Here is an 11585-nt window from a genome sequence, read left to right as displayed (position 1 = left end):
ATTATGATGGGGCATTTGAGGATAGAGCCTCTTTTAGCGCTATCATCAGCTAAATGCTGCCACCTTCTGATAAGTTTTTTTAAAAAGCACCCTGTTCTATTTCTATGGACAACGTTCACTTAGTTCACTACTGGGTAGAAAATGCTGTTAAGCCTGCTGTTAAAAGTCAATACAATACATTTATGTATTTTTTTTCAACAAATTATGCAAGATTGGATTGTGTACGTACAGTTTCAAATAGCTTTCAAAAAAAAAAATACAAATGTTTTACCAAATTGAAACAACGACCAACATACAATATCATCCATTGAATAGACATCCATGCCAGATTTCTTTGCTTTTATACATACATAATTCCCCATATAGTCCAAATAACAAATGCATTGCAATTATCAGCAATTAAGTTGGCTACTAGTGAAAAGTCTTCATTTGATCCCTTATATCCAAGGAACGTAGAATGAAGTGTTCAAGTAGTTGTCCGGATATCACTCTGCTTTCAGTCTCTGCATGGTGTCTGATGGTTTGTAATGGGTTATAATCTGTACCATAATGAATGAGTTAATGATCAAGAATAGCAGTCCAGCCAGCCAAATGAGCAGAAAGGTGTTGTATCCCTCAAACTCCAGGTAGTACGCAGGGGCCAACCATATACCCTGAGACAAAAGAAGAAGAAAACATTTCCTAAATACAAAGGGTAAGCATTTGCTATACAACTTCAATGACAAGTCATTTTATATGATGCAAGCCATAGTCTGACGCCACTTCGAGAGGACACAAGTTATGTATTTATTTATCAATATTATAATGACCAACTTTGGGGGAATTTTTGAGCTACTGTTTCATTTGATAATATTGGAGCCATGTTGGTTAGTCTGGTAATACTGTATATGGTAAGTTAGGTTGGGTCTATTTTTGAAGCCATTTATGTTTGTATAATGGGACTATAACTAGGTTTCCAGCCAACCTTTTTATGCAAGTAAAGTACGTTGGATAAGAAATGCCACTGCAGGCCTGATTGAAACAGCAAATTTGTTGGTAAACTTTCCAAATGTCGACAAAACAAATACGCTAGACAAGGTGGGATCTTTTTGTGTCTGTAAAATTCAGTGGTGTACTTAAGTAGTTTTTTGGGGGTATCTGTACTTTACTATTTATATTTTTGACTACTTTTACATTTAATTCACTTCCTTCCTAAAGAAAATGTTATACCTTTTACTCCATACATTTCCCTTGACACCCAAAAGTACTCGTTACATTTTATCAACAGAACATCCCTGGTCATCCCTACTGCCTCTGATCTGGCGGACTCACTAAACACACATGCTTCGTTTGTAAATGATGTCTGAATATTGGAGTGTGCCCCTGGCTATCCGTAAAAAAAATTTTTTTTTAATGGTGCCGTCTGGTTTGTTTAATATAAGGAATTTGAAATGATTTATACTTTTACTTTTGATACTTAAGTATATTTTAGCAATTACATTTACTTTTGATACTTAAGTATATTTTAAACAAAATACTTTAAAACTTTTACTCAAGTAGAATTTTACTGGGTGACTTTTAATTGAGTCATTTTCTATGAAGGTATCTTTACTTTTACTAAATTATGATAATGAGGTACTTTTTCCACCACTGGTTAAATTAATTATGTGATAAATGGTGGTGGACATGCTTTTATGCGCAAATATTGATATAATAGCCGTCATATCGAAGTAAACTAGCTCCGACTGGGAAAATTTTTTGAATGGACATCCAACTCGGAATCTCAAGTCGGGAACTTTATAGAGTACTTTCCGACCTGAATACCACTGATGTCATGATTTTTTTATTCGGTACATGGGAATTTAACTGCAAATAAATGCTTTACGTGCACTACGTCAACACGCAAAGCATTTTATCCGCAACAAGTCAATTTGATGAAAACATCTCGTGGGAAAATGCGCATATCGTTTTTTATTTGGATTTTAGAATATTCACATGAAAATCTGTCGCCAATTGGACAGAAATCTTGCTAAAATCAACCAATAATGCTGCACCTACCTGTCCAGCGAACCAGAGAGCCAGAAGTTCTACTCCTTGTTTTGGTGACAGGGTCAGTCGAGGTAGGATGAGAGGAAACAGACACAGATACCACAGGAAGTACTGCAAAAAAACACAAAACATACTATCAGCATCATAACATTCCCACAAGCTACATGCCATGGGTTTGATGTTACAGTATGCACGCCCTTGGTTTTCAACCAATATAATGCAACAACAAAAAAACACTGCTATCATGATATAGCACCATCAACACCAGCATGATACAGATTGGGGGAAAGGTCACATTCAACACAACACATGTATCATAACATTTAACCTAACATGTCATACCATCTATGTCATATCAGTGTCACAATATCCATGTTTATGGATTTAATGTTACTTAACACCTAACAACAGTTTCAAACATGATACAGATGGAGGAGTGTCATATTCACCTGGGAGGTGCAGACTTTGTTGAAGGAGACAAAGATGGCGGTGTGGAGGAAGCAGCAGAGGGCCAGGTCTGTGTGGAAGGCCAGGGAGACCAGGAGCAGCAGCAGGGCCTGGGGCAGGAAGGCAGCCAGGCCCAGGGCCAGGCTCCAGGGGCTGTCTGCAGTCAGGTACAGCATGTAGAAGTAGGGGGAGAAGTTGTGGCGGATGTCCCTCCGCGTCAGGTGGTACAGGTAGGTCTCGTGGAGGAAATCCCAGCCGTACCTGATTAGAGACGGTCAAATGGGTAGAGAACAGTTATGAGGACAATTGTATTGGTAACATGATTTACCATTAGAAAACAAGCATCAAACACATGAAATAACAGATTTCAAAACTGACAATTAAAAGCCTTTCATGGTCAATGACCAACCGATCTTTACTAGGAGCATCGACAACAACTCAAGTTTTCATTAGCCCACTGAGCTGTCCCAAACTTACATGTTATAAAACAGGACAGTCAAGCCACAGAACACCACTCCGGCCACACCTGCAAACAGAAACAGCTCCTTATTCAGTAGCCTGAGGACAAACCCAAGAGCTCTCCTCCACCACCCCGCTCTCCTCTCCTCCCCATCCTCCCTTCTCTGTAGGGATAGGGCGATAGGCAGGGCATAGGTCACCGGGTATATTTTCATGTGGACGGCCAGGCCGTACAAGATGGCTGCCATGGGGAGCCGCCTCAGCTCCAGGCAGAGCAGCGTGGCCAGAACCAGGGCGGTTAAGACCGACTCGGCGTTGCCTCGGCTGGACACACCGGCCGGTAACGGGTTGAGGAGCCACAGGGAGCAGACACGGCAGGCAGCCTCGCAGCTAAGTCCCCGCTGGCGAAGGATAAGGTAGATCAGGTGGCCTGAGAGCACGTCGCATGTGATGAAGAGAAGCTTCCCGAAGACATGGCTGAGGTAGACGTTCGGGGTCAGGATCCATGCTAGTAGAGGGGTGTAGCGGTAGGTGGATCTGTGGTATGGAGACTGGCCCTGCAATGACATGAGGACAGAATGATGCAGGTTAGGTACACTACACATGTAAAAATCACTGTTTGCTAAAGTGTAGCTTTGCAGGAATGCAGACTCATCACCAGCAGGGACTCACAGCTGGGAGGTTCTCTCAAATAAAGCAAAATTCTCTCAAATAAAGATTTGGGCATGAGTAATGTAACATTGACAGATCCAACCAACATTTTATTATATTGATTCTCAAGCCAGTGGCTTTCAGCTGGCCAGGTCCCTGAAAAGAATTGAGGATAAAACTTGCCAGAAGATACCGACCCCACCATTACGCTTGTTTACACTGAGCTGCATTGTGCTCGGAACGCAATCATGGTTACATTAAGACACTGTGGAGCTGGCCCGAGATATGGGTCAGAAAACATACCTCAATGCAGGGATGGGATATGCAACTGTACTCCAAATTTGACCTTTATCCACACTGCTCCATCGATAACATTTAAATACTGCTAGTTTCCGGAACACTGCCCTATTTCGTCCTCATGCTAGTTGCCGTAGCCACAGTAGCCATTATGGAATGGCAACGTCGTGTTGAACAACAAAGGAGCTGATTGGCTGACACTGCCATTCCAAAATGGCTGCGGTGGCTACTGCTAGCTAGCATGAGGACGAAAAGGGTCGTTTTCCTGGAAAACAAGCAGTGTTTCAATCATCTCAATGGAGCAGTGTGGATAAAGGTAACATTTGTACAGTGTATGGCGCAATTTCAGTGCCAAAAGAAATTGTATTTGAATCCATAATTTTGAATTTGTATTAGAATATTGAATTTGAATGTAATATTTTTGTATTTGTAATACACAAATTGAATCATTGAATTCATACATTGGATTTGTATTTCATGACTTGAAACTGAATTGAGTGAATATTGCATTCAGTTTAAAAATTCTATTTCAATTTAATTGATTATTCAAATGAATATATCGCATTAATTGTCTGTGTATTATGTTTAGAAACATTTATTTCAAGTTTATCAAAGTTTCATATATTCAACTTCTCAGATGCATTCAGATTCAGTTATCAAATTCAGTTCTCTAAATTCAGATTCAAAACCAGAGACAACATCCTGGTACTTTGCCAGCCAGGAAAAGTAGAGAACAGATATAATTAAACGCTCACTGTTGTTAAAATAAGCTTCTGAAGGTTTCTGAAGCCAATGTGGCATGTTGAATTTATTTTCTGCTTATGAATTTTGCTCTAACGTTTGAACCGTTTTGGCTATAAATATTATGACCCCATTCCTGAAAGCTAGGAATCTCTGGAATATGGATGTCACAAAAACCATTTTGGGACTTTGATCGCGTTCCGACTCCAGTGCAGCTCAGTGTAAACAAGTCTAACGGTAGGTTCGGTATCTTCTGGCAAGGATAAAACACATTGTAAATAACACCAGAAAGGCCTACAACAGATCTCCTGTCAGAACTGTCAGACAGGTATGTATATTTCTAATATTTAAGAAAATGGTGAATTTACCTGCGTGATGAACTTCGAAGCATCTGTAAACACGTGATAATCAATATCAGTGTATTTGACCACCATAGTTCTGTCCTGATAGACACCAAAACTGACCAAAACAAGTCGTACGAAAATCGACACAGTGAAAAGTACATTTTTATTCATAAGCTTGGACAGGGCGCTTTCCATGATACAAGCCATAGCGTTAGTTGTCCAACCTGTTCGACAATAAGTTAGCTAGCAGCTACTGTAGCTAACGTTACTGTCTTCCTAGCTAGGTAATGCAAGGGATAAAGCCATGCCGTGTCATTGTCCTATCGTGTAGCTAGCAAGCTAACGTTAGATACATTCACATCTGACTAGATAGCTTGTCCGTTATATCAATTGTATAATAATTTTCACAATTTCACTAGAAATACAAGTTGCTGCAGCTCCTGCTGTTAACTAGGAAGTGTTTTCTTCTTCGTGTGACTTTCCGCCAGACTAGACGATGTGTTGCGTATTGCTGCCTTTCGCAGCTTGGAGTGCGGATTGCACATTTTGGTCACTTTTATTTTTCTTCTTAAATCTTAAATTGTACCACCGTCTAACCCTGCACCTATACACTATCCCCCAAAACCCAACACCCCATTCCCCTACTTTGGCCCTAAACGATCTTACAATTGGCTGTGGGCCTGGGAGGATGGCACCCCTTATCTCAACTTCCTATAGATCTTCTACACTAAAATCTCTCAAGCCCAAATATGTCTCTGCTGCTGCAACTACCACATATCTTCTGTGATTTCTGCTGCATCAGCGCAGTGCAGTTGATCACCATGTCTATAAACGCAAGAAATCCAACCTTACTAAAACGCATCCTCTCTGGATCTCTCTCTTCAGGCCTACTCACAGGGGGCTCCCGGTGGAATCACTCACCCTTGGGCTATCCTCTACTCTCTTCACTGCCTCAGCATAGGAAACTTTCTTCCCCACAACTCTGGCAATCTCAACCTGTCTCTCTCTCTCAAAGGGCACTTCGGAACCCCAGCTGCATGGGTGCCTCCACAGACAGTGTTTTCTCTATCCCAACTGTACACTCCCTCTGACTATGCCCTTCTGCACATTTCTCACATCATGGGATCTCCATTCTACACACTGCTGCAACATGTCCGAATCCTTGGCACCTAAAGCACCATAGCAGGTTCGGAACATAGGTCCTCACAGAATAGCAAATATAACCTAATATGACTTTATCAGGTAGAAACTCTGTGTCAAAGCTTAACAAGAGAGACAGGGTATTCTCATTCTTGCCATTGCCACCGGGTATACGTCTCACCAAACGGCGGGCGTCACAAACACCAGGAATATTATTTTTCATTTGATTCACCTCTACACTCAATGCTACCCCACTGATCACCGCTTTGAGTTCCGGAGAGCAAAGCACGCCACAGGTTGAGCCGCGTGATGCGAAGAGCCCGATTCCTCTGGGCGGAGGATGGAATTTTGCCTATGCTTTGCTCCATTCTGTTTATTTTTTATCCTGAAAAACTCCCCAGTCCTTAACGATTACAAGCATACCTACAGTGGCTTGTGAAAGTATTCACCCCCCTTGGCATTTTTCATATTTTGTTGCCTAACAACCTGGAATTAAAATGGATTTTTGGGGGGTTTGTATCATTTGATTTACACAACATGCCTACCACTTTGAAGATGCTAAAAAAAATAATAATTGTGAAACAAACAAGAAATAAGACAAAAAAACTGAACTTGAGCGTGCATAACTATTCACCCCCCCTAAAGTCAATACTTTGCAGAGCCACCTTTTGCAGCAATTACAGCTGCAAGTCTCTTGGGGTATGTCTCTATAAGCTTGACACATCTAGCCACTGGGAAGTTTGCCCATTCTTCAAGGCAAAACTGCTCCAGCTCCTTCAAGTTGGATGGGTTCCGCTGGTGTACAGCAATCTTTAAGTCATACCACATATTCTCAATTGGATTGAGGTCTGGGCTTTGACTAGGCCATTCCAAGACATTTAAATGTTTCCCCTTAAACCACTCAAGTGTTGCATTAGCAGTATGCTTAGGGTCATTGTCCTGCTGGAAGGTGAACCTCCATCCCAGTCTCAAATCTCTGGAAGACTGAAACAGGTTTCCCTCAAAAATGTCCCTGTATTTAGCGCCATCCATCATTCCTTCAATTCTGACCAGTTTCCCAGTCCCTGCCGATGAAAAACATCCCCACAGCATGATGCTGCCACCACCATGCTTCACTGTGGGGATGGTGTTCTCGGGGTGATGAGAGGATTTGGGTTTGCACCAGACAGAGCGTTTTCCTTGATGGCCAAAAACCTCAATTTTAGTCTCATCTGACCAGAGTACCTTCTTCCATATGTTTGGGAAGTCTCCCACAGGGCTTTTGGAGAACACCAAACATGTTCGCTTATTTTTTTCTTTAAGCAATGGCTTTTTTTCTAGCCACTCTTCCGTAAAGCCCAGCTCTGTGGAGTGTACGGCTTAAAGTGGTCCTATGGACAGATACTCCAATCTCCGCTGTGGAGCTTTGCAGCTCCTTCAGGGTTATCTTTGGTCTCTTTGTTGCCTCTCTGATTAATGCCCTCCTTGCCTGGTCTGTGAGTTTTGGTGGGTGGCCCTCTCTTGGCAGGTTTGTTGTGGTGCCATATTCTTTGGATTTAATGGTGCTCCGTGGGATGTTCAAAGTTTCATATATTTTTATATAACCAACCCTGATCTGTACTTCTCCACCACTTTGTCCCTGACCTGTTTGGAGAGCTCCTTGGTCTTCATGGTGTCGCTTGCTTGGTGGTGCCCCTTGCTTAGTGGTGTTGCAGACTCTGGGGCCTTTCAGAACAGGTGTATATATACTGAGATCATGTGACAGATCATGTGACACTTAGATTGCACACAAGTGGACTATATTTAACTAATTATGTGACTTCTGAAGGTAATTGGTTGCACCAGATCTTATTTAGGGGCTTCATAGCAAAGGGGGTGAATACATATGCACGCACCACTTTTCCATTATTTTTTCTGGAGATTTTTTTTTAAACAAGTTATTTTTTTCATTTCACTTCACCAATTTTGACTATTTTCTGTATGTCCATTACATGAAATCCAAATAAAAATAAATGTAAATTACAGGTTGTAATGCAACAAAATAGGAAAAACGCCAAGGGGGATGAATACTTTTGCAAGGCACTGTATACAATGCCTTCAGAAAGTATTCAGACCCCTTGACTTTTCTACACAATATTACGTTACAGCCTTATTCTAAAATTGATTAAATAAATGTTTTTCCTCATCAATCTACACACAATACCCCATAATGAGAAAGCGAAAACAGGTTTTTAGAATTGTTTGCAAATGTATAAAACATTTAAAACAGAAATACCTTATTTACATAAGTATTCAGACCCTTTGCTATGCTGTTTCCATTGATCATCCTTGAGATATTTCTACAACTTGATTGGAGTCCACCTGTGGTAAATTCAATTGATTGGACATGATTTGGAAAGGCACACACCTATCTATATATGGTCCCACAGTTGACAGTGCATGTCAGAGCAAAAACCAAGCCATGAGGTCAAAGGAATTGTCTGTGAGCTCCGAGACAAGATTGTGTCGAGGCACAGATCTGGGGAAGGGTACCAAAACATTTCTGCAGCATTGAAGGTCCCCAAGAACACAGTGGCCTTCATCATTCTTAAATGGAAGAAGTTTGGAACCACCAAGACTCTTCCTAGAGCTGGCCGCCCGGCCAAACTGAGAATTGGGGGAGAAGGGCCTTGGTCAGGGAGGTGACCAAGAACCCGACGGCTTTGGGACAAGTCTCTGAATGTCCTTGAGTGGCCCAGCCAGAGCGCGGACTTGAACCCGATCAAACATCTCTGGAGAGACCTGAAAATAGCTCTGCAGCGACACTCCCCATCCAACCTGACAGAGCTTGAGAGGATCTGCAGAGACAAAGAGGGGGAAACTCCCCAAATACAGGTGTGCCAAGCTTGTAGCGTCATACCGAAGAAGACTTAAGGCTGTAATCACTGCCAAAGGTGTTTCAACAAAGTACTGAGTAAAGGGTCTGAATACTTATGTTAATGTTATATTTCAGTTTTTTATTTTTAATAAATGTGCAATAATTAATAAACAGATTTTGCTTTGTCATTATAGGGTATTGTGTGTAGATTGATGAGGGGGAAAAAACAATTTAATCCATATTAGAATAAGGCTGTAACATAACAAAAGGTGGAAAAAGTCAAGGGGTCTGAATACTTTCCAAATGCACTGTACTACTGTTCTGTACTCTGTCATGTATTTGTACGTTTTATGTGGACCCCAGGAAGAGTAGCTGCTGCATGAGCAGTAGCTAATGGGGATCCTACTAAACTAAGCTAAATACCCATAACATAATGCATCCTCCACTATGCTTGAAAATATGCAGTAATGTGTTGTATTGGATTTGCCCCAATCATAACACTTTGTATTCAGGACAAAATGTTTCTTGCTTTGCCGCATTACATTAGCGCCTTGTTGCAAACAGGATGCATGTTTTGAAATATTTGTATTCTGTACAGGCGTCCTTCTTTTCACTATGTCAATTAGGTTAGTATTGTAGAGGAACTACAATGTTGATCATTCCTCTGTTTTCTCCTATCACAGCCATTAAACTCTGTAACTGTTTTAAATCACCATTGGCCTCATGATGAAATCCCTGAGCGGTTTCCTTCCTCTGCAACTGAGTTAGGAAGCACGCCTGTATCTTTGTAGTGACTGGGTGTATTGAAACACCATCCAAAGTGTAATTAATAACTTCACCATGCTGAAAGGGATATTCAGTGTTAGCTTCTTTTTTTTTTTTTCCATCTACCAATAGGTGCCCTTTGCGAGGCATTGGAAAACCTCCCTGGTCTTTGTGGTTAAATCTGTGTTTGAAATTCACTGCTCGACTGAGGGACCTTACAGATAATTGTATAATAATATGCCATTTACAGTGGGGAAAAAAAGTATTTAGTCAGCCACCAATTGTGCAAGTTCTCCCACTTAAAAAGATGAGAGAGGCCTGTAATTTTCATCATAGGTACACGTCAACTAAGACAGACAAAATGAGAAAATCACATTGTAGGATTTTTTATGAATTTATTTGCAAATTATGGAGGAAAATAAGTATTTGGTCAATAACAAAAGTTTCTCAATACTTTGTTATATACCCTTTGTTGGCAATGACACAGGTCAAACGTTTTCTCTAAGTCTTCACAAGGTTTTCACACACTGTTGCTGGTATTTTGGCCCATTCCTCCATGCAGATCTCCTCTAGAGCAGTGATGTTTTGGGGCTGTCGCTGGGCAACACGGACTTTCAACTCCCTTCAAAGATTTTCTATGGGGTTGAGATCTGGAGACTGGCTAGGCCACTCCAGGACCTTGAAATGCTTCTTACGAAGCCACTCCTTCGTTGCCCGGGCGGTGTGATTGGGATCATTGTCATGCTGAAAGACCCAGCCACGTTTCATCTTCAATGCCCTTGCTGATGGAAGGAGGTTTTCACTCAGAATCTCACGATACATGGCCCTATTCATTCTTTCCTTTACACGGATCAGTCGTCCTGGTCCCTTTGCAGAAAAACAGCCCCAAAGCATGATGTTTCCACCCCAATGCTTCACAGTAGGTATGGTGTTCTTTGGATGCAACTCAGCATTATTTGTCCTCCAAACACGACGAGTTGAGTTTTTACCAAAAAGTTATATTTAGGTTTCATCTGACATTCTCCCAATCCTCTTCTGGATCATCCAAATGCACTCTAGCAAACTTCAGACGGGCCTGGACATGTACTGGCTTAAGCAGGGGGAGACGTCTGGCACTGCAGGATTTGAGTCCCTGGCGGCGTAGTGTGTTACTGATGGTAGGCTTTGTTACTTTGGTCCCAGCTCTCTGCAGGTAATTCACTAGGTCCCCCCGTGTGGTTCTGGGATTTTTGCTCACCGTTCTTGTGATCATTTTGACCCCACGGGGTGAGATCTTGCGTGGAGCCCCAGATCGAGGGAGATTATCAGTGGTCTTGTATGTCTTTCCTAATAATTGCTCCCACAGTTGATTTATTCAAACCAAGCTGCTTACCTATTGCAGATTCAGTCTTCCCAGCCTGGTGCAGGTCTACAATTTTGTTTCTGGTGTCCTTTGACAGCTCTTTGGTCTTGGCCATAGTGGAGTTTGGAGTGTGACTGTTTGAGGTTGTGGACAGGTGTCTTTTATACTGATAACAAATTCAAACAGGTGCCATTAATACAGATAACGAGTGGAGGACAGAGGAGCCTCTTAAAGAAGTTATAGGTCTGTGAGAGCCAGAAATCTTGCTTATTTTCCACCATAATTTGCAAATAAATTCATTAAAAATCCTACAATGTGATTTCCTGGATTTTTTTTGTCAATTTGTCTGTCATAGTTGACGTGTACCTATGATGAAAATTACAGGCCTCTCTCATCTTTTTAAGTGGGAGAACTTGCACAATTGGTGGCTGACTAAATACTTTTTTCCCCCACTGTGGCAGACGCTTTTATCCAAAGCGACTTACAGTCATGTGTGCATACATTTTTACGTATGGGTGGTCCCGGGGATCGAACC

The 11585-nt window shown here is 41.6% G+C and overlaps 1 protein-coding gene across 1 annotated transcript; it reads right to left on the bottom strand.

Annotated features, from left to right (window-relative positions):
* Positions 1-324: 324 nt before the first annotated feature.
* On the bottom strand, positions 325-5773 carry pigm (phosphatidylinositol glycan anchor biosynthesis, class M). Its single transcript, XM_041881895.2, has 5 exons — positions 4992-5773; positions 2953-3491; positions 2478-2736; positions 2038-2139; positions 325-653 (listed from the first exon to the last, which is right to left on the bottom strand). The coding sequence occupies exons 1-5, from the start codon at positions 5172-5174 to the stop codon at positions 486-488; spliced, it is 1251 nt and encodes a 416-aa protein (XP_041737829.1). The 5' UTR covers positions 5175-5773; the 3' UTR covers positions 325-485.
* Between the last annotated feature and the right edge of the window lie 5812 nt (positions 5774-11585).

This window comes from Coregonus clupeaformis, chromosome 7 (genome assembly GCF_020615455.1).
Source record: "Coregonus clupeaformis isolate EN_2021a chromosome 7, ASM2061545v1, whole genome shotgun sequence".
In the NCBI taxonomy this organism is placed as follows: domain Eukaryota; kingdom Metazoa; phylum Chordata; class Actinopteri; order Salmoniformes; family Salmonidae; genus Coregonus; species Coregonus clupeaformis.
Note: the sequence above shows the minus strand (reverse complement) of the source record. Positions and strands in the feature narration are given on the sequence as shown.

Excerpts from the sequence above, each read along its gene's own strand:
- pigm (XM_041881895.2), bottom strand. The coding sequence starts at position 5,174 with ATGGCTTGTATCATGGAAAGCGCCCTGTCCAAGCTTATGAATAAAAAT. Across the intron at positions 2,140-2,477 it reads ACAAAGTCTGCACCTCCCAG|TACTTCCTGTGGTATCTGTG; the intron begins GTGAATATGACA and ends GTTTTTTTGCAG. Across the intron at positions 654-2,037 it reads CTCTCTGGTTCGCTGGACAG|GGTATATGGTTGGCCCCTGC; the intron begins GTAGGTGCAGCA and ends CTTTTGTCTCAG.